The sequence below is a fragment of the Carassius gibelio genome, chromosome B1 (genome assembly GCF_023724105.1).
Source record: "Carassius gibelio isolate Cgi1373 ecotype wild population from Czech Republic chromosome B1, carGib1.2-hapl.c, whole genome shotgun sequence".
Lineage (NCBI taxonomy): Eukaryota > Metazoa > Chordata > Actinopteri > Cypriniformes > Cyprinidae > Carassius > Carassius gibelio.
This window is the reverse complement of record NC_068396.1, coordinates 29,082,126-29,106,176: the sequence shown is the minus strand read 5'-3', so window position 1 is coordinate 29,106,176 and position 24,051 is coordinate 29,082,126. Positions and strand designations below refer to the sequence as shown.

The following is a 24,051-nucleotide window of genomic DNA, read 5'->3' as shown; positions in this document are numbered from 1 at the left end:
TACTGCTTTTGCAGAATGTATGTGCAGAAAAGCCTTTTTTATATATGTTTTCATCTTCAGAGAATATATCTAGAATTAAGTAGATTTTTATTAGCCAATGCACTTTCTTATTATTAAGCATAAATCTGAGAAATTAAAAAGGGGACAAAAAAAACAAACAAAAACAAAGGCATACTTTGAAACGTAAATGCACAAACTCTCATAGTAAAATAAATAAATAAAAATAAAATAAAAAACAAACCAATAAATAAATAAATAAATAAATACATAAAAAGAATTCAAACAAAACATAAAACAAGCACAATACACAAAATGAAAAGGAGGACTGTTCTTTAAACACACACAAAAATAATGGGGTGAGAAAAATGTACTCAATTGAAGAAACTGCCATGTCAAATCCCAAGCAAAATAAATCCATAACAAGTCAGCTAATACAATGACAGAAGTTCATTAAAGAAACTGTCATGGTCACGACAAAAACAGACCATAAAACAAGCACAAAACAAAAAGGATTGTTCTCAAAACAAGATAAAGAAAAGAAAAAAAAATGCTGGGGTGAAAAAAAAAGAAGTAATTGAAAAGAAGAAGAAAAAAAAAACGAGAAAAAAAAAACAAGCATGTCCGCTAATACAGTGCAATAGCTGAAGGCCTTAGTATAGTGACCTGACGGTGGCACTGTATACACTCCTTTGAGAGAAAAAAAAGCGAGTTTTCACAGTGACTATCTTTGTGAAGGTTGTCTGATTTATCTTTCTGAGCTGTGTAACATATAACAGGCCACAGTAATGTTGTAGTAGTGAGGAACAGTCAAATCAAGTATAAGCAAGTCATTCTTTTCATTCAGTGAAAGTAACATATCAGTAAAATTACTCACTCACTATATAAGCGATGCAAATGTTCAAAATGTTCTTGCTGGTATTTCATAGTTTTCACCACTTTACTATTATTGTAAAAGTAGTAATAATAAAGAATGAGTGGGGATGTCCTTGTTTGCATTGAGAGGTATCTGTGCAGGATTCAGAAGAACGTTTGTTTAGAGAGTCACTGGGTCGGCTGTCAATCTGAGTCGAGTTCAATTGAGACACTTTATTTAATCTGTATCTGTGTGTGTGTGTGTGTGTGTGTGAGAGGGAGAGAGTAAAAGAGATACAGTGAGTGTGTGAGAGAGAGAAAGAGAGAGAGAGAGGGGTATCTGTAATGAAAGGCATTCTCTGCTGGCGCCAGTATTCAGGAGATCCTACTGAGACGTGCGTGCACACACACACACACACACACACACACACACACACCCCTCAAACAGGGCTTGACCCACAACCACTTTCCACCCTCACTCAAATGAACGCCCTTTCCTCTGACAACACCTGCTGTGAGCTGACTGTGCTGTTCTCTAATAATTACTTTAACACTTTATTGGGTTCAGTGCCTGACATACAGTACAGTACAATGCAAGGAATGGATATTATATTAATTACACAGAGGACTAGAAGGAACATGGTGTGAAATCCTGTTTGTGTGATTGTGTGTGTGTGTGCGCGTGTAAACATACACACACACACACACAAGAATTTTAAGGTTATGTAAAATACAATCTATTAAAATTTGAAATATGACTTTTGAAAATGTTTACCTATAGATTAAATATTCTCAGTTCAATATTAGCCATATTTATATTTAGACTAATACTTCACAAATGTAGCATGCATAATCAATTTAACTTTTACATCTAATTTGGTTGTTTTCTCTTTCATAAAATTGTTCATATAATTTAACTCCATGCTTTTTAATGAATTTATGATCTATAATAATAATTCTAGAATCCAACTTAAGTTTTTAATCCAACCAGTTTTAATGAATTTATGATCTAATTGTCATCATTATTGCCATTTTTTATTTAACTACAATTTTATTCAATCCTTTTCAAACTTATAACACATGATTGCTATTATTATTATTAGTTTATTATTCCAGTGTAAATACGTTTTTATTCAATCCTATTTAATTAATTTATGTTCTATAATAATCGTTATTATTGCTATCATCATCACCATTTTTAAATAATATTAACACTACAAATAATAAATTAAATGTTTATGAATTAAGTGTTATAAATTTACAGCACCACCGCTCTGGATTTTTCTGAATAATACAACCTATTCACCATTATATGGACACCAACTGCAGTTGTAGAAACTCCAGCGCAATGATAGAACCCCACGCTGGTGAATACTGAAACCTTTATTGTGTCATTATCCACTGAGGATGAACAAATGTTTGTCACACACAGAAATAACTAATACTGCAGGCTTTAGGATTTCACCTGCAGCACCTTACAAGAACTTCAATTCTCACTTCCAGCACCAGTCAAATGAATAAGAGAAATACATAAATTAATGCACATTAGAACTTTACATTTAGCAACCGAAAAGAAAAATCAGATCACAGTAAATAAATATAAAGCACAATCATAGTAATAAATAAAACCCAACAACAGAAAAGGGAAACATGTTTCAATCTGCTTTTGGAAGTTTATACATTCAGCTGGGACAGATTTGCTGTAGAAGTGATAAATGTCCACAAAAACAATTCAAAGGTCACTCACCTTCACGAGGTGTTATCACATTCTCAAACTTTTTAAACGATCCACAACATTAATAAACATTTAAATGGCTGCTGGTGCTTTGTGTGTAAATGTTTCAGCACACAAACAAACACAAATGACTGTTTCTAATACCTAAAATAGTTTACTGTTACTCCTATTTACATTCAAATTAATTGGTTTTCACATCTTTAATTTCAATTCTAGGATATTTTTAAGCATGCAAATGTGTATAAAATGTACTTTTTAAACCAAAAGAAAAAAAAATGTCAGATTACCTCATTTAGTAAAATGTACAGAAAAAGTGTAATAATCGCTTTTCTCTTTGTAAATCAAATACACGTTGCTTTAAGACAACAATCAGTAGTTAGAGTTTATTTAAGGGAGAATGATCAGAGTTTTTGGAATAGTTTTTCTAGTAAATGCACTCATTTCTCAGTTGCATTGCAGTTCATTAGAACACAATTCACAGCCGACACGCACTTCATTACACTAAGCTAAATGACTTCATATGAAACCATAAGTGAGAACTAACAGTGAACAAATTTTGCAGAATTACAAGCAGCACGACTAATTCTGCAATGCCACAGTGAGACGTGCCGTCGAAAAGCAGCGTGGTGACATTTAAAACACGTTCGGATGAGCTTCAGAGTCTAGATCTCTTCTAATCAAGTATGGAGTAGATTTCTTTTAAAGCATTTGTATTGCAGAAGAACCTTTCCCATCAAAATTCCCATTTTAAACACGAAATACACACATAAATGCCTTCCGATTGACTTGACCATCAACATTATCTGAATTTCATCCTCATAAACTCTCTAAAGGGAAAATACAGTGACCCCTTCTCGCCCTTATTTCTCGGAGTGGTTCACCTTGTCCTTCATGACTGGCAGCCAGGGAGGAGACAGCTCTGGGATGTTCTTCTTGGCCTGGTTGAGGTGGGTCATGGCGGTGTACAAGCTGCCCCTGGAGTTCTGCTCAGGGTAGTACATCTCCAGAGCCGACGGGGTGCAGTGTCTGTGCTAGATTAGAAAGCAGACGTTTGCAAATAAAGGTTATATAGGAATACATTAACTAGAATGGAGAAGGTCAGGCAGGTTCTGTAATAAATCAAACATAAAGGTGAATGTCATGCAGCGCTGCATTCCTGTTGATATAGCATCGGTAGAGCGGCCAAACTGCTGAAAACTGCCTCTGAAACAACAATCCTGCCACTTCTGTTTACGCACAAGCATAAATTAGGGAAATCAATATTTTAACTAAATGTGTTGAGATGACGTGAAGCTTAGCACATTGTCAGCAAACATCAACAAAAAATACATGTCTGTAAAAATCAATGACCTGAAGTGTTAAAATATATTGTTCGTTATATGTGTGTGTGTGTGTGTGTGTGTGTGGCAAGCAAAACAAACAACAACAACAAAAGTACGATTTTTGACGAAATCTCATTATGGTGCATGTTTAATTAAATGAGTGGTCATTTATAATCATAAAAACAAAAATATAAAATTGTTTCTGTTAGTGTATATCAAATAAATAATAATAATAATAATAATATAATAGATGATATTAACTATTTTAATCCATCAATATGCAATGAATATGTAATGTGCTCTGGTGCAAAATTCTCATTTGAGTAAATTTCATATAGACAGTTTGTATACTCTGCAAAATATACACATACTATATTCTGCCACAAAATTAAGATTGCTGTGGTAATATGTTATTCTTAACAAGAGCATGTAAACAACCCAATCATCTTATACAATACAGAAAAAAAGAAATGTACCATCTACAAAATATTATGCATGGAACAAACACATTAAGTTTTAAATATTTCTAGTTAGAATAACATCTTAGTATATATTTATTTGGAAAGTTACATGAGCACAATTTATAAAACAAATGTAAACTTACAGAACCAGTAGCGATATATCTTAAAATTCCAACGTTCTTAAATTTAAATGAAAACTGATTACATAGCGTAAACAGTGATAAACTATTTTAGGAATGCAAACTATGAAATATTTATTATTTTTCCAATTTGTAAAACAGTGACACTTTACACATACCACAAAAAAGAAAAAAGACAAAAAAAAAAGTGTTTTGCGACTGAAAGACGTCAATCAAGGGACGTCAACATGCCAAAGCTTCCATAAATCTCATTCCATCTTAACAAGAGGCAATTTTCCCGCTCTTCAAGTTAGCAAGGCTACATTACTGTGGCATGCTAATTATGGCAGTGGTATCTGCATCAAAGAGGGTGAGGTGGAAACCCCTGCAGGCCTTAATCACAGTTTAGTCATGGTTAAGACTAATTAAAGACATTCTCACACTCCACCAAAGCTAATGCACCGCTTCAGATGCTGTCCGCAGACTGAAGATCTGCAGCTAAGCTTTGCTGAGCTGCAAACAAAGTACATTTAAACGAATACCACACCAACAAAAGATGCAGTTAATACTTAATTGCTCGGCTCCAAAACCTAACCTATCCTAACAGAAATAAGACTTTCATAGGTGGGTAACTTGAAAGAAAAAAATTGTGCATCAAACTAATTAAGATCCTCACATGGAGCACAAGGAAAACTCAACTGAAATGTATTGAATTAAATTTCAAATCAAATTTAATTCAATACATTGTGAATTAAATTTGAATCATCATTTGACTGAATTCAAATGTTTTGTTCCTGGATGAATCAGCAATTTTGAACAAATGAGTTGAATGAATGATTCAGTGAGTCATGCATAAAGTCACTCATAAGTCACTTGGCACCACTTGCCGGAGTTACAATGCAACTTAAAAATCAAAACTACTAATAGACAGGCTGCTGTATAAACTATTATTCATCTAGTGGCTATCTACCACCATTCACAGATGATTCATTCACAATGAAAGAAAGAAGGATATGTTTTGAGGTGAAAATGATTTTGAGATGTCATACCGGTGGCAACCACTGGCTAATTTTCACTAGAGCCACAAATGAGACATTTGTTTACAGAAGTGTGATTTCTCATCTACATTTCAGAGAAAAAACGGTTTGTAAAGTAGCCCACAAATGTTCTCAGCATGGTGTGTTTGTGCTATACGGGGTACCTGGAGAACGAAGCCCTCAGGGCAGCCGAGCTGATCGTACCACAGCGCTTTATACATGACCAACAGCAGCAGACACGCCAGGAACGCCAAGGTGATAATAATCAACCCAGTCAGCTGGAAAACACAGACATTCACACACCTATTTATGCCTTCCATTTTTTATTCATACTTGTATTTCCCTCACTAACAGAGACAAATGCAAGATCTAAGTAGGCTGGGCAATCTGGCCTCGTCTTTATTTACCTTCAGCTTCTCGGACATCTCATCGTAAAGGTTTATGTTTAGCTTCTTGATGCTCGGAACATACAGCTTCCTCTTCTTCTCCTTCAGCTGATACTCCGCTGTGGTTTTCACAATCACCTATAGAGTCACAGAGAAAGAATGAACTATTAAAATAGTCCAAACAAAGAACAAGATGAGAGGGGGCTGGGTAGAAACCACAAGAATGGGCTCGCTGCTTTCAGAGTTAGCATTAGAAACCCTAATGGAAAACAAGCTGAAGCAAGTAGCTGTGTTTTCAAAAGTTTCGAAATGGTCGACAAGATATTATGTTCCAAGGAACATCTTGACTATGTTAAGGTGGATTGTTGTTAGTCCAATATGGTCTACCAGTTTGCGCACCACTGAGTGACACACAACAATGAGGCTTTTTGGAATTATTGGGACAGTCAAGTCAAGTCAACATTACATCCCATCCAAGTCTTATGTGCTCTGATTGAAGCCCAATTTAGGATTTAGAAATGTAGGACCCACTCCTAAACCTAACCGATAGCTTTAACTAGGGCTGTGCAAAAAAATCGAAAGCGATTTTCATGCACATCTCATCAGTAAAGACGCTCCTGTAATTAGAAGTATATCTCCAGCACGTGCGTTCAGATCAGGGTTGCCAGGTTTTCACAACAAATCCTACCCAGTTTGCTTCTCGAAACTAGTCCAAAATCGCGTTTCCAGGAGGTTCCCCGATAAAAAATTGCTTTCCGGGGTTAAAATGTAAGTTTTATGGCATGGTTGCCTTGGTAAAATTCGCAATTTAGGGTCTAAATATCACGTTATTGCTATTGTCGATTCGACCCACGGACATGAAAAATAACCACAGACTTGGCAACATTGGTTGGCATTTACTACACAGAGCCGTAATTCACTGACAATCTACACAAAATCGATTTTAAAATCGGTGGTGATTCTTTGTCGATTTTGAAAGCGATTTTGTGTTTGTTGTCAGTAGACTACGACTCTTGTGTAGTAACTGCTGCTCCACCTGAACCAGTGTTGCCAAGTCTGCGGTAGTTTTTCATGTCCGCGGTTCGAAGCTACCCCAATACCAATAACGTGATATTTAGCCCCTAAAATGCGAATTTTTTACAAGACAACCATGCCAAAAAAAAAAAACCCTGTATATTTTAACCCCGGGAAGCAATTTTTTTTTTATCTGGGAACCTTCTGGAATCGTGATTAGTTTTGGACTAGTTTTGAGAAGCAACAGGGCAGGATTTGTTGTGAAAACCTGGCAACCCTGATCTGAACACACGTGCTGGAGATGATACTTCTAATACAGGAGCGTCTTTACTGATGAGATGTGCATGAAAATCGCATTCGATTTTTTGCACAGCCCTAGCTTTAACAAAAGCAAACATAAGATAAAACACATTTGCTTAAGCAACCTTGACATTTTAGCTTCTCGCTGAAAGTGCAGTGTTGTACCAGGTGTGCTACCGAGCAAGTTTACTATGTCAGAAAAGCCATAATTGTAGAGCTGGTAATGTGATGCAAACATCAAAATGTATTATGCTAGCTTACAAATCATGCACTTGGCTGTTTGTTGAGGTTATAACATAGTATTGTGCAAAGATATGTGGGATAATGAGTCTTATCAATGAACGCTCTGCCCTTGTAATCATAATTTGCATGAAAAGGAATACAAATCAATGTTTTTCTGCCACTAGTGGTCATTTCTGCTGGAAACCACAGTGAATTGTGTGTATAGATATGTTTGGGAAAAACATAGGTAGAAGCAGGTTTTTCAAACAGTGTAGTTTGTAGGATACACAAGATGTTACTTCAGCACATTAAAAATGCAGAGAGCAAACACCTACTACTATATCATTAGTCATCTTTTAGATGAGTCACTGCAAAGTTAAATCCAAACTCTGCTGTGCGTTTCCATCCGTTACACTTTCCTCTTACAGAGCTTAGAATCGATATAAGCCATCTGTGAGAGTCCTGAAATTAGCTTGCGTGCATTTGCAAAATCAGATGACTTTTGCAAAGACTTTCGGTGACAACGAATCTTGATGGTGTCACATGAATTCTTTCTTTCATGCCAGGCTATCCGCTGGGATCTATCGGGGTGGTTTCCACAATGTCTTTGATGGTATCAGTGGTACTGGATGTCTGCCGGTCCACCTCCGGTCTCCTATGACATTCTTCCCCTTAATGAAGTTTTATGCAGAGTAATGCGTAACAGAGGTGCGCTGCTGTCTTTAATATGGTGCTATGTGTGGGTTCTGCTCTCTAATGCATGAATGGTAATTACCTTATCAGGGAAAGGCTGCTGTAACTGGCCCACCTCCAGTGGAGTGATGAGGGGGATGTTGTCAAAACCGTCCTCCTCCGACGGCTGTCTCTCCATCTTGTCCACCAGGTTACTGCCTAATTTCACCATATCTGAAGCATACATGAATGATTAGATCCTACATTCAGCAAAAAAAAAAAAAAAAAAAAAAAAAAAAAAAAATGCAAATGAACTCAATATATTCAAACAAATACTTATACAATTTCCTTTCAGTAAGTGTCTTACTTTTCATTACTTAGCAATTTTGTGTTATAACAGGATTTTTTTGTTTTTTTTTGTTTATTGTGATGTTTTCATCTAAAAGCAGTTTTTATGTTCAATAAATCATTTGAATTACTTGCTTGGAGAGGTTTTTGGACCTGGTTTCCTATCCTTTTGCTGTGTTTTTTCTTATTGGTGCAATATAATTTAATGTAATATACGTATGTATACACACACACACACATATATACACACACTTATTTTACATAGTATATATGCACACACACAAACGTGCGTGTGTGTGTGTATATGTATTTCGGTTGAACTAAATATATTTCTTAAGAGAAATTAAGAGTCACAGTTACTAATTGATGTTATTGCATAATTTCATCATTCCATGCCATCGTTCACCAGAGAGGATTTGTAACTCTGATAATACTGCATCTGTTGGTTGATGTTTTCCATTTAGAACTAGTTAGACAGTAAATATCTCTCCATTAAGTCTGTCTCTGAGGGTTCTGATGTTGTTACTCAGTTACTGTGAATCTCTCTCCATGTCATTATGACTGAGTGTGCGTGTACACACACTCGCGTCTGTGCATGCTAATTCACCAACACACACACTGTCTCATGTCTTACTCATTAGCCGACTAAGGAAAACATCTGATAGGTTACAGCTCTCTCTAATTATCTTTCTCCAAGCTAATAGGCTATTACAGAGCCCTCTCCAGAATACAAAACACATAAACACAACAATCACTAGTGATAGATGGACACCTCAGCCCACATTAAGCCATTTTGAGATTGTCGGCACCAGCCAATAAAAGCTTAACTGATTAGACATTTCCATAATTGCAGCTATTCTTATTTAAAATGATTTTTGAGTGGATTTTAGGTGGAGATCAGCTCCGAATAGCAAGTAAGGTTTTTTTTTTTTTGGTGCATTATGATGAGTTTATTTGCAAAAGTCAGTTTGCATAAATCATGTTTTTTTTTCTGTGTTTATCGTTTTTTTTAGTTATTATTATTTAATCAAAATACCCAACTGGAGTTTGATTGATATTGGAATGCAGGATAAAACAAAAAAAACAAAAAAACATGATTTTTGAAAATGTTCTTTAAAACGGACTGTTCTTTGCAAATCACAAAAATCTTCATATAGGCCTAGAGATTACTCAAGCAAAAACAGCTGATTTAGATGTGAAAAGGCTGTCTGATAGACATTAACTCTCTAATCATGGATCACTTGCTTTTTTGTATTTGACATTTTGGTTGTTGAAATGTGTCTATCTATTTGTAGTTTTAATACCAAATGATGTAAATGTTATAACCCCTTTTTTTTTATTATTATTATTGTTAAAGACGCCATTAATGCTATTTTGACAATGCATTATATTTGAAGCTGTATTAAAATAAATAATTGCACGTTCCTTTTCAGATACAATCACTTCACGTGGAAGACACCGGAGGCCACGGAACAGGCGTGTTTCATTGGCTCTTCCACAGAACACCTTATTTGCTCTATCAAGGTTATCTGAGATGCCCACATTGAACAGCAGCACATCAGCATGTGTGAGGCGTCCAGATGATGTCTGCGCTGTCCACAGACCAATACAGCATCACTGGACGCTTATCAAATCAGAATTCATTATCAAACACACGGACAAGACAAACGTAAGCATTTAAGCGTAATTTGTAATTCATCACACGTCATTACGCGCTCACCTTGTACCATTATTACGCAACAGCTGTGCGTTTCAGTGAGGCATCATACGTCAAAATAATGATGGATGTTTTTCTTTCTTATGATATACTGAGGGATAAAGCGAATTTTCGATCAATTCTACGTTTCTATCTCGCATTCTCTTGTCTTATCCGCTTGGAAACGGCAGAGAATAAACGATATACAGTTTTGAATAACACAGCATACGATTTTTTTTCCGTCGGAACTGAATGCAGAAGAGATACTCACTGCTTCCCCTGCGGATGTGTTGTTGATGCTGATGGAGAGCTACTGTTATTATGGCGGTGTGTGTGTGTGTGATTGACTGAAGCGCGCTCCCGTCGCTGCTGTTTGATGTCAGCGGTATCGCAGCAGATAACTGGCTGATCAATGTGACAAATCCCATTCTACACATATCCACAATTACTTTGAGCATGTGTGCTCGGTGATTTATGTGAAGGAAAGGACAGTAAAAATGTCAGATATGCAGCAAAAATAATCCTTCGTGCTTACGCGGATCAAAAGGATTTTTAAAGCAAGTGGAATTTAAATTAGCTTAAATTATTAATTGTGACAATATGTGTAAAGTAGCTACCTTTGACACAAAAGTTATATTTAGCAGTAAATTAGTACGCTATAATTATTTTGTTTTATTTTATTGTACGTCTCATCTAGATTATAAAACGTTGCATTTTATTTAGTCTATGAGATGTTAGATTAAAGGAAAATTAGTTAAACGTACATATGGGGGCTAGTTGTCACAAAAAAAAAGTTAATTAAGAAGCAAAAGTTTTACAAAAATTTACATTTAAGTCAACTAAATAACCAAGATGTATTTTATTTAGGTCAGACCAAACACACACACAAACACACACACATTTGGTTATTTAGTACATGAATTCTCTCTGCTATCAGACTCAACCCTGTCTGAGCTTATGAACATTTTATCACCTCTCTGCAGGAGACGTGCTGTGAATTTACCAAACTTAATGCATTTATTTTGCCAACTCATTCATCTAGTCCTTCAGATCTGCATATTTATACCAGGTTTACTGTAGTTTGATTCGTTATGATTATGAATATTTTCTGAGTGTATATATAGTTGTAGTATTCAAGTGGATGATTATTTTTTTTGTGTTTTTTTTTTTTATTCAGACGTCAAAGGTCACCTGGCCAAGTCTGACTAAACTTTAAGACAGCTGAACAAATCCTTTTTATTTTTACCATTTTATTTTTCGGCCATTTTATGTATTCAGGATTTCACTGTGTCTAAGTTGTCACTAGATGGCAGTGTGGCTTTTAAAATAATTAATTTGTTTTAAACACGACTCTCCATCTTATTCCTACCCCAAATTCCACACGAAATGAAAGGGCACATGCCAAACTACTGAACTGCTCTTTCCAGATTTATCACGGATGTTGAGGGGATAATCCCAGGTCAGTCCTGGAAGCTTTCCACCACTTACAGTATTTACAGTAACTGGGACTGAAGTGACCCTTATCCTGCTGGTGACTGCTTTAATGCCACAAGTAATCTAAAGGAAGCCTATGTTGGGAAATGCCAGTCACGGGATAAATTTATAAGCTACACTAAATGTTAAACATTTATATTTACACAAGCCTGAAAATTATAATATATAGAGTTACCAAATGTACAGAGATAAGTTAGTAGATGTTTTTGGTATTTAGTACTGTGTTAACTATTAAATGTTTTAATATCAAGCACATGCTCAAACAAAACCACAGCTGCTGGTAAGGCACAGAAATCATGTGACAGCTTTGAGTGCGCCCCTGAGAGCTGATAAATAGTTTTTCTTTGGAACTGAGTGCTTTTGAGCCAGCTTCTTCCCAAACTGTCCTTCCCAAGCACACAAAGCACCCTAACTTTCATTTCCTACGTGGGAAGCTGGGAACATCTGGGCGATGGGTGAATATGTACTCTTTTCCAAAACAAAACATGCTCATTTGAATTGCTTATGATGTGTTTTTTAATAGTATTCTTGTTTCTCAAGATGAACGGGTAAGAAATATTAATCAACATTTTGCAATTTTCCATGTATCTTCCTCAATGTAAACATGATCAAATTTATGTTTACATCACTGAATACTTGGCAAAGTGTGAAAGAAAATACCCCTTTTTTTATCTAAACCCCAACAAAGCATGTCTAATCTAGAGTTATTAAATCAAAACTAAACTTTCCTGTAATTATAAAGGTCAGTGAGGATAAGAGCATAATGTCAAATTAAGTGTGTGTGTGTAAGTGTATGTGTGTGTGTTTGTTCACAGTTGTTCCTCATCATTCATATAATAGACTCCCAATTACTGAAAATGTTGGCATCAGATAATCACCTGAACTAATTTGCCCTCTTTTGCTGTAACTCTAAAGGTCAGGTGTGGTTTGGTTAATTATGGGATGTGGGCAGAATGAATTCAGAGAGGCCTTTGACACTCCAGACTGCAGAAACATAAGCAACACTGAAGATACTTCCAAACTCCAAAAGTCACTCACCCCAAATAAAAGGGAATAAAAACATTTGATAATAAATTATGTAACACCATAAATATTATACAGTTATTTCTGAATGTTGTTTGAATGGTAAAAATGTCTAGTTTTTTTTTTTAATACTTTTTTTATCTTAATCATATTAAAGTTCAGGAAACATGCCATTTTATAATGTTGCAAACATTACGGGTACCTTGCTTTTGAATGTTCTCTGTATGTTCTGAAACAATTAGGCCTAACATAAAAAAAAAAATGTTAGACAAATGTCCAACTAAACATTTCAGAAGTATTATTGTTCCTAAGTTAGGTTGAACATTTCACTCCTTCTCATTAAAAAAAGAAACATGTTTGAATAAGTTCAGCTGTAAAGTTTGGAAAGTACCAGTTGCAACAGCAGCCGTGTTGTTTGTCTGTGATTAATGTTGCTTAGATAGACAAAGGCCACATTCATCTCATCTGCGCATCAAATGCCTGTGCAAGAATCACAAACACACAATTATAGCAGTAGTCGTTTATGAATCACAAACACACAATTATAGCAGTAGTCGTTTTATGTCTAATGATGTCTCAGAAACGAAATCTCTTTCCGTGCAGATGGAGTCTGGACTGTGGCGATAGGAATAAAATCAGAAGTATTCCTCCTTCGGTTACAACCTCCTCCGTCTAAGCAAAAGTGTTTGGTATTTCTGTTACTACAAAGCAGCAGATGGAGATCAAAGCCTGTGGATTGACATGTTCGTATGTTGCTGGCTGCTTCATGTAATATTTATATTCTACACTGGTCTATGTATTCTCTGCTCTACTGATTTGTCCATTTGAATGTTCCAGGTTTATACAACTCCACATGGCGAAGATGAAACTGTAGGCATTCCTTCCAACCCTTCATTTTCTTCTCCTCCCTGTAGGGTACGCTCATTCTATCATTCAATCAACAATCATGTTTTACATGAGTGCCAATTAAAGAAGATAAAAAATAAATGCGAACTGCAAGTTTATGTTTATATGTCAGAAGTACGATCATATAATACTATATTTTTTATATATTTTTTGTAATTTACATATTATGCCAGTAGGTGGCAGCAATTGACAGTCTATCACAAGTGGGTTGCACCAGCCGCACGCATCCTGCGTGACCAGGGCTGCGCTTCCCAAAAGCATCGTAAGCCGAAGTTGATCATCGCTCCATCGGTTTACAGTGCTTTTGGGAAATGCATCCTAAAACATTCCACCCCCTGGTGGCTGCCTGCAGTACAGGTTAGAAACCACTCCCTCATGTAAAAAAATTATGGGATGTGAGCCAAACTAAAATATCAAATTACTGTTGTTGTTTCTGTGTTATTATCATACTATTGTATGTTCAAGCATTTTTTTTTATTGTTTTAGTTATTTTATGCTATAAAAATCAGCTGTGGCGTTGTGTTTGTGTGCTTGAGATTGAGTTTGCGGGAGTTTGGGCGGGACTAATATCATAGCTGTCACTATAAACAGACTCCGGGCCTTGGGTTCCAAATGATGGTATTGACACAAGGTAACAGTGCCTATTTCTGGGACACATTACCTTACTTTCACATTGCAAAAAAAATTGGATAGGCCCACAATTCATTCAAAAACACTCATTCTGGAACTAAATTAGTTACAAATGCTAATTCGAAGAAGCAGGCTAGTGAGTCGTTAAGTCATTCACTCAAACAATTTGTTCACAAAGACTGGTTCATTCAGGAAGAAACATTAGACTGATTTTATGATTAAAGCATCATTCCTTCAACTGATTTGTTCAAACATGCTCATTTCTATAAGAATGAAACAATTTAGTGAGTCATTCAATTACTCAAACAATTATTTCAGTAACTCTATAAACTTAGGAACAAAGTAGAGAGAGGCAGGTTTTACTAAGGCTTTGTTTGGAGCTACTTTTGTTACAGTAGCAAAACCAGTAAAAGCAGCTGACAATACCGTTTCTGAAATGCTTGTTACTCAGTATGATTAAATTATCTCCTATGTCCCTCTCCACCACCTCCCACCACTTCTACAACAGCTGATGATTTTGCCGCATTCTTCTCCTGTGTGAATGCAAACACATCCCGGGGATTGATTCCGGGACCTATTAACTTTGCCGGGTTCAGTCCCGGAACGAGCGCTGTGTGAAGAAAAGCCAGAACAAATGCCATGTCATAGTGATGACGCACGTCATAGCGCAACTCTTTTACCAGGTGTTTCGAAGGAAGATGTTTGCAAAATGTTCGCAACAAAAATTTTTTTTTTTAAACTGTAATGAAGCAGAGATCAGTTAGTTCCTCACTTTCCGCGCTGAGGCTGAGATCGTTCGACAGCTTAAGTGAAAGTTAAAGTGTCTAGCGTTTTCGACTCATACATTACACGTCACATCCTGACTTCACATGTCTTTATGGGACCTTTACGGGTTGTGTGTGAACGCACGCACATATTTTGGGTAATCACTGGCAGTATGAAAGTGCAAAATCTAGCGATCCGGGAATAATTGCTGAGTTGTAGCCATCCTACAACATGCCCTCTAGATCCAATCTTCTCACACCTTCTCCAAGCAATCTCTCTTACACGTTTACCAGCACTCTAACACATTATAAACACATCTCTCTTCACAGGCACCTTTCCCACATCATTCAACCAGGCTCGTGTAACCCCAGTGCTCAAAAACATTTTTCAGGTTACGCATGTAATCATGGTTCCCTTAGAATAGGGAACGAGACGCTGTGTCCTCTAGAGGGCACTATGGAAATGCCCTCTAGAGGATGCAGCATGGAGTTCCCTTTCGAAAGGGAACTACATTTAACACTTCACTTACAGATAGTTACAGACCTGTCTTTCTCCTTCAATTCATAGCGAAAGAGTTATTTTCAACCAGCCATCATAGTTTATTTCACAGAACAACAAACTGGATGCTAACTGGTCAAGTTTCAGAAGTGCTCATTCATGTGAGACTGTGCTACTGTCAGTCACAGAAGCCCTACGGGTTGCAAAAGTTGATTCTAAATCATAATTTCTTAACATCAGGAAGATCATGCCCTTTCTAGTGCAGCATGCTGCACAACTTTTTGTCTAGGCCCTGGTCATTTCTAGACTGGACTACTGCAATGCTCTTCTGGCTGGACTTCCATCAAGCACAATCAAACCTCTACAAATGATTCAGAATGCACCTCCACCTCTCTTTATCTCCTTGCGCTGGGTTCCAGTTACGGCTTGAATTTAGTTCAAGACATTGATGCTTGGATATAGAACAGCCACAGGCTCAGGACCTGCCTACTTCCACTCACTACTATGAATCTTAAAGTGATGTAATATTCAGCCATGTATGGTGACCCATACTCAGAATTCGTGCTCTGCATTTAACCCATCCAAAGTGAAAGTGAAAAAGTAATGACATTTGCCAAGTATGGTTACCCATACTCAGAATTGGTGGTCTGTATTTAACCTATCCAAGTGGACACACACAGCAGTGAGAAGTGAACACACCCACAGCAGTAGGCAGATCCAGCGGGTGGAAGAGAGCACTGTTCATTAACTCCCTCCCACCTACAACTCCTGCCAGCACGAGACTCGAACCAGCGACTTTCTGGTAACTAGTCTGGCTCTCTAACCATTAGGCCACAGCTGCCTCCAAGTGCACACACACATGCACGCACGCACACAGGGAGCAGTTGGGAGTTCAGTGCCTTGCTCAAGTGCACCTAAGTCATGGTATTGCCAGCCCGAGACTTGAACCCACAACCCTAGGGGTTAGGATTCAAACTCTCTAACCACTAGGCCACGACTTCCCTAGTTGTGGTCACTTGAAAATCTACATCCCCTCCAGAAGTCCGAGATATGCTAGTGAGCGACACGTCGTGGTACCATCACGGAGAGGCTCAAAATCACTTTCAAGAACATTCTCGTTCACCATTCCTGGCTGGTGGAATGATCTTCCAATCCCTATCCGGAATGCTGCATCCTTGGCAATTTTCAAGCGACAGCTGAAAACTCATCTTTTTCATAGCTACTTGAATTAATCATAAAAAAACCTTTCCCTTTATTAATTCCTTCTCTTTCTAGCTTGTACTTATTCGAACAATGCCTAAAACTTGGTATTACAAGCACTTCATGTGTCTGTTTGCCTCTTTAAGAAGAATCGCTTCACGAATCCCCCAATTGTAAGTCACTTTGGATAAAAGCATCTGTAAAATAACTAAATGTAAATGTATATGTATTCAATTTTTGTTCATTTAGCTGCTGTTTACAAGGGTTATCATACATTCATGCTGTATTTTGAATTGGCTGACATTTGCTTGATATTGGTTAAATATTATATTATTTTAGGACCAGTATGCTTGTGATTCATATCACAAGAAGTGGTTCTGAAAATTATTATATTATATTATATTATATTGTTATAAAGCTGTTTATAAAATGCAATATATTATAATATAAATTATATATATATAAAAGAAATAAATGAATAATAAAATAAACCTAAAATGTCAACTATAAACATTATTGTAGCTTTAGAATTACTAAATCTTCTGGAATGAAAAGCTGAACCGCAGTCCCAAAATGACATTTTAGTTATGTAGCCTGAGTGAGGTTTCCTTGTGAAAGTATGTTGAAGGTTATGCTTTCCCTAAAACATTCCATGGAGATTAATCATAATAAGGAGAAGGAATATGAGCACCGAGGCCTGCTGTAAATCCCCAGATGTTCACCAGAGGAATGCTGCCTGCTCATTACTGACTGGTTCTTCATGATTTAGCTTTAGCGAGAAGCGTATAGTGTTCAGGGACTTGAGCTCAGTGAATTTCCACAGAATGCTGGATATTCTCATCCCTCTCATTCTTAAGATACAGTAAAAGAAAAGATCTTGGCTCTGCGCATGCTGTGTTGCGTCAGTTCCAGGTGTCATGGATTAATCATTTGTCTGCTTCCCGTTTCTGAATATTTCTCCATTTGACTGTACATATATTTGAATGTTTTCATCATCCATGGTCTAATCAGGATTGGTAATTTCCTTTTCCTGTCTCAATTCGGTCCAAATAGAGATAAAGTATAGAGGTCACAGTTATTGTGTTACTAAGCACTAGACAGATTATTTTTATGCTCTTTGACCTCTCAAGCCATTATTAAACTGAATTGTCAAGGCATTTAAAAAAGTATATAAATAAACTATAGGCTGTGCACCTATAAATACGTATAACAAGTAAAATAATAAGTACAATAGAAAAATGAATATAATTAATTTAAATTATCATTAATTTAGTACAATTACAAAAACAAGATGCACCCACAAGATGCATTCTAGCATTTAAGAATTAAACAGAATATATCTTGGAAAGTAAGTTTTAACGAATAATCATTCAATTAGCATTTAATTTAATTAATTCAGTTAGTTTTTTAATTAGTTGACAACCCTATAAGTGATATTAATTTTCAAACAATTAACTAAACGTTTTGTACTATTGAAATTTGTTCTAAGCAAATAATAGATAAATAAAAAGACACATTGCATAACAATGGTTATGAGTTCTTTTGAAGATCATGAGCAGTGAATATATTTTTATTATTTCTCTCATTTCTTAATGGCTTATGTTATGCAACAATCAAATATTCAATGCTAAAATGTTTTTTTGAGTAACGGGTGTGAGAAATCTTGTAACCTGATCTGTTTACTTATTCAAAAGGTATGAAACCATGAAGGAATATAGATAACTCTCACGTGTCTTTAATCATGTGAACCAAGGATCAATTGTTTGCTCCGTGGGAATATGTTTGAGTGACGAAAGAGAGATGGCACAAATTCAGGAGCGAGTTTCGCAATTCGTTAATCGCTGTAAAAATATGAATATCTTCCATCTTATTTGTTCAGTCTAGAGCCAAGTTCAGTCAACTGTTATGTCAAGCTGTAACTCGAAACAAGCATACTATAAATCTAAAGATTGAAATCTCAACAAATATTGCACAAGACTTAATGTGGAGTTAAATACAGAGTGTACAAGTAAAATTATATAAAATGCATGCATAAGTACAGTAGATCAGAGGGTTGTGTAGCTTACAGATAAACATGTTCTGACCAAAACACACAATCATATAAAAGAGAAATAACTTGGCAAAATCAAATCATAAAAAAAAGCTAAAACAAAAAGATAAGAGGCCTTAAATTCCAAGGAGCATAGAACAGACCAAAACACTGGTGATAGGAATATTAACAGCTGATTTGATTCAATACTGATGCCATAAGATTGTTTTAAGAAAATGTGATTCATTTGAAATAAATCAGGCATGGATCAAGTGTTTTTATCTCTCACTCTGTCAGTTCCAGCATGAAGCCCAGGAGGCTTCTGACCTCTGTAGATCGTCCCACTTACAATTCTCGAGCTCCAGGAGAGCCAGAGTCTGGATGACTACTTAGACTCCATATGAGTCCCAACCCACCTACCCTTTTATTGGACCCCTCCGGGGCTCCCATCTGTCCCCGCTGCGCATGGCCAAACAACCCAGCATGTCTTTGGCCACCACAGGTTCAGTGGTGGCACACAAGCCCAGGGCTCTCTCTGGACCTGACAATGTATTACTAAACTCGACAGACTCGAAGAGCACGGCATGTTCAAATCAGGACCCTCTGTACTGGCTCTGATGGAGACAAAAATGATGAGGACAAACAGCCTCGGAATATGTTGCAATAATCATAAACGTTGCAATTAATTATTTTATTTCCAGTTTATTAAATAGTATGATTTTTGAGATAAGAAATAGGGACTAGTTGTCACACAGGCTAAAAACATAGGTTTAATGAATATCAGGGACTATTTTATCCAAATGGATGGACATTTCTGTTTCTGTTGTTATAGCAATTCAGAGTTTGATGTTTGGGGTTAGAAATATGTCTTAAATAAATTAATACTTCTATTTAGCAAAGATTTCTATTGTTTTGAATTTCTATTCATCAAATATTCCTGAGAAAAAAAAAGCGTCCTGCTTTCCACAAAAAAACATTAAGCAGCACAACATTAATAATAAAAGAGATCCTTGCTGAGCAGCAAATCAGCATATTAAAATGAGATCTGAAGGATCAAATGACACTGAAGACTGAAGTAATGATGGGATTCTTGGCAATCAGCTTTGCAAAAGAGGAATTAATTACATTTAAAAATGTATTAAAATAAAAAAACAGTGATTTTGATTGCATTTATTGGTCAAACAAATACAGCATTGAAACAGACTTAAAAAAATTCTTACCAAATATTTGTCGTTTTTCTGTTTGAATTTTGCTATTTAATATTATGTTTAACAGATGTAAATGTGTTGAATGATCTGAAGACTATACTGATGCATGTAAAATAAAAAAAAAAAAAAAAACATAATTGCAGCTTTGAAGACTAAAAGACTAAATGGACTAAACGGAATAACAGAAGACAAAAAATAGTTAGGTTTCGTTTTCCTCTAAACCACTATGGTTCTCAGACACACTGGGCATGATTTACTTAACCAAAAAAGAATGTTGTCTTACTGCCAAACAGCTTTACACAACGTGCACAAAACTGCTCGAGCAAATGACTGTAATACACACTGCAAATACACTGTCAAGTGCTAAGAGTTCCGAGTTTGCATAAAGGTACTGATAATGTAAACACAATTTAGTTCTCTTAGAAAAGGTTTTAAAGTAAATTAAGCTTGCTATCATAGAGCTCAAAGGTCAAAGAGAATATTTAGACAGCCAAGATATTTCGCAATCTGGTGCTTTCCGTTGAGTTGTGCTCCAAAAAACAAAGAGGAGAAAACCTTAATCTAACTAAATACAAAACATTTAGCTGCAAACATGTCGGTCTGGTCTCATTTTTGCTAAGTTTTTCTTTTATCAGCCGATCGATATCTCTGTTTTGACTTACTGGATCTCTGCATCAATGGCAAAAAATAAAATAAAAAAATAAGTCTGCATACTGGACGAATGAGTTGATGACAACTTATCCAGTATGTCTGAAAAAGGGCATCCTTCCCAGTTCTTGATTTTGATGTGGCAATGGCATAATCCTCCTTTTCCATCTAAGGCTTTTCCAGATATAATTGTTATTTTACAGGCACTTATTTAAAGCTAATTAAAACCATGAAACCTAACAGATCACTTAATGGGTTTAATGGGGGCAGCTATGGCCTTATGCAGGGGTGCCCAACCCTGCTTCTGGCGATCGACTGTTCTGGAAAGTTTAGCTCCAATCCTAATCAAACACATTTGAAGCAACTAATTAAGGTCTTCAGGCTCACTTAAAAATTAAAGGCAGGTGTTTTTGATTAGGGTCGGAGCCAAACTTTGCAGGACAGTCGATCGTCAGGAGCAGGGTTGGGCAGCCTAATGGTTAGAGAGCTGGACAAGTAACCAGAAGGTTGCTGGTTCGAGTCTTGGTGCTGGCAGGAGTTGTAGGTGATAGGGAGTGAATGAACAGTGCTCTCTTCCACCCTCAATACCCTTGGCTGAAGTGCCCTTGAGCAAGGCACTGAATGCTTTATATATAGCTGCCCACTGCTCTGGGTGTGTGTTCACTTCTCACTGCTGTGTGTGTGTGCACTTGGATGGGTTAAATGCAGAGCACCAATTCCGAGTATGGGTAACCATAATTGGCAAATGTCATGTCCAGGGCCGGTGCTAGCCATTTGGGTGCCCATATGCACAAATGCTTGGCGGTGCCGCCCCTCCCCAACCACCCACCCACCAACCCACCAACCAAAGAAATAGCTACCATTCAGAATTTCTTAGTTAGGTTCTCTTTACTTCCAAAATAACTGCTGCAAATTAATAATTGGAACTGAACAATGTAAACACAGAAAGTTAAAAGTGCAAAAAAAGTTTAGTGCAAATAACCGTATAAGTGTATGAATTTTATGAAGTATGAATTGTAAAGTGCACATTTTAAACTGCAAATAACCATGCATAACTGCACAGTAGAAATTACTCAACAGAGGGACTACATCTCTATAAAGAGACCATTCTGCTATTCTATAGAACTATATTAAAGGGGGGGTGAAATGCTATTTCATGCATACTGAGTTTTTTACACTGTTAAAGAGTTGGATTCCCATTCTAAACATGGACAAAGTTCCAAAAAAAAGTTGTACGTTTGTAGGAGTATTTCTGTTCCAAAAATACTCCTTCCAGTTTGTCACAAGTTTCGGAAAGTTTTTTTCGATTATGGGTCTGTGTGACGTTAGATGGAGCGGAATTTCCTTATATGGGTCCTAAGGCACTTCTGCCGGAAGAGCGCGCGCTCCTGTATAGCAGAGCACTGAGAGGCTGAGCACAGACAATCACTGATCAGAGCGAGAGCGTCGCGAAATGTCACAAAAGGAGTGTGTTTTTGGTTGCCAGGGCAAGACAACCCTGCACAGATTACCAAAAGAGAAACAGCATTAAGGGACCAGTGGATGGAGTTTATTTTTACAGAGCATCAACGGAGTTGTGCAAGTGTTTTTGTTTGTTCCCTGCATTTCGGATTGCACGTCGTTTATTTCTTAAGGATAATGCAGTCCCAACGGAAAAGGGTCACGATCGTGTGTTGGAACCACATGCGGTGAGTAAAACTGCTTCAAATATCTCTGTGTTGTTAACTTAGCTATCGGCGCGTAAGCACATCAAGTAAACAACATGCGATGTTGTCATCAAACTGCACTTTCCACATGTACAGCTTAAAAAAAAAAAAAAGACGACAAAGTGGAACTTAGTCATTTTCCAAAACCGCTAAGCAAATATATACAGTTTCAGTACGTACCACATAGAGATGTCATTGCTGATGCTGCTCTTGTTAAATTTCAGCCTCTGGATCTGATTCTGGATCATAAATATACGCAGAATCTGACTGCTAGCCATGGTTTGTTTTGGTTGGTTTTTTCCTCACGGTAATGTCACAGCTTTCAAACGCTCTCAACGCAAAAGCCTACTGGCGCTCGTGATTCTTTAGCTCCGCCCACATGTCACGCCTCCAGCCGGTCGTGTTTTTCCGGGAAAAATCGGTACAGACTATCTTTCTCTTATGAATATAATAAAACTAAAGACTTTTTGGAGTTATGAAGGATACAGTACTACTCTATAGGTACTCAAGATTAACAGGATATTGAGTGAAAACAAGCATTTCACCCCCCCTTTAAACATTCTCTCTACCATCAGTTGTCAGAGGCCCTACAGAGGCACACGCCTACATTTTCTAGCTGCAAAATCAGCCCACAGCAGTGTTGGGAACGTTACCTAAAAAAAGTAATTAGTTATAGTTACTCACTACTTGTTCCAAAAAGTTAGTAACTGAATTACTCTATAATAAAAGTAACTCATTACCAGGGAAAAACCTCGTTACTGTAAAAAAAGAAAAAAAGTTGCTACATGTCAGAGAATTTGTACTTTTTTTTTTTTTTTTTTGCAGTTTTCACAAGTCAGTTGAAATGAGTAGAACAGACAGGTAGCCTACATAACTTTCAATATTTATTGCACGTCAACAGACAGCAAGAGTTTTATCCTGCACTTCAAGTATTATCTTTGTAAGAAAGGGTGTTTTTGGCCACTAGCTTTGTAGATGCATGTCACACATTGCATGTACACATTACATGCACGTTCTTGCCTTTGACCACAATGAATTTGAAGTAGTGCTTATATCTTCACCTTGAAAATGACAACTTTTCATGACACATGACTCTGCCTTAGCCAATCACAACCGCTTATCTCGTTATTAACCCACCTGCTCACTCGCTCTGTGAGCCAGGGGTGCGTTCGGATTGCATAGTTTATTAAATGAATGCATAGTAACGCACCGCATTTAACGTTCAGTAACGTTAACGGCATTGTAACGACGGGAAAAGTAATTAGTTAGATTACCGCGTTACTGAAAAAATAACGTCGTTACCTAACGCCGTTCTTTTAAAACTAAAATTTTTATTTGAAACATTGTCTTACCTGCAAGCGACGCGCGAGCATCATCCCGCTGTTTCTTCTGTTTTCCGCCCCCGACTCTTGGTGCCTTTTCGAGGCCATGTCTGAGGTCGGTTTCTGCCATATTTGACATTGATTGAGGCATAATCGAACAGACCACTGGGAGGTGGGGAAGGGGGGGGGGGGGGGCACCAGAGGGAGACTAGCACAGAGATTCACCTTTTTCTCGACTAATTTGGTCTAGGCCTATATTACTTTTGTATTGCTTTTGTATATTAACATGCTTTTAGAAATATTTTATTTGTTATTTATACTAGTAGCCTACTGTGATGATTTTTTCACGACCCAGATTTTTTGGTGCCCCCCCCCCCAAGCACTTGGTGCCCTACGCGCAGTGCGTGATGTGCGTGTGCGAAGCGCTGGCCCTGGTCATGTCACGACTTTCACTTAAA

At 37.0% G+C, this 24,051-nt stretch overlaps 1 protein-coding gene across 2 annotated transcripts; it reads right to left on the bottom strand.

The window, feature by feature from the left end:
• Positions 1–2,217: 2,217 nt before the first annotated feature.
• Positions 2,218–23,705, bottom strand: caly (calcyon neuron-specific vesicular protein). Of its 2 annotated transcripts, none has more exons than XM_052545023.1 (5): positions 23,624–23,705; positions 8,224–8,354; positions 5,934–6,050; positions 5,691–5,804; positions 2,218–3,618 (listed from the first exon to the last, which is right to left on the bottom strand). In XM_052545023.1, the coding sequence occupies exons 2-5, from the start codon at positions 8,350–8,352 to the stop codon at positions 3,448–3,450; spliced, it is 531 nt and encodes a 176-aa protein (XP_052400983.1). In that variant the 5' UTR covers positions 8,353–8,354; positions 23,624–23,705; the 3' UTR covers positions 2,218–3,447. The 2 variants fall into 2 exon arrangements, with proteins under 2 accessions (XP_052400983.1, XP_052400982.1); XM_052545022.1 differs by lacking the exon at positions 23,624–23,705 and adding an exon at positions 10,436–10,566.
• Between the last annotated feature and the right edge of the window lie 346 nt (positions 23,706–24,051).

What these genes read in the sequence shown, in the direction of transcription:
- caly (XM_052545023.1), bottom strand. Translation starts at nt 8,352, where the DNA reads ATGGTGAAATTAGGCAGTAACCTGGTGGACAAGATGGAGAGACAGCCG. An exon ending in AGCAGCCTTTCCCTGATAAG is followed by an intron (nt 6,051 to 8,223) that starts GTAATTACCATT and finishes GTGACTCTATAG; the next exon opens with GTGATTGTGAAAACCACAGC. An exon ending in AGATGTCCGAGAAGCTGAAG is followed by an intron (nt 5,805 to 5,933) that starts GTAAATAAAGAC and finishes TGTGTTTTCCAG; the next exon opens with CTGACTGGGTTGATTATTAT.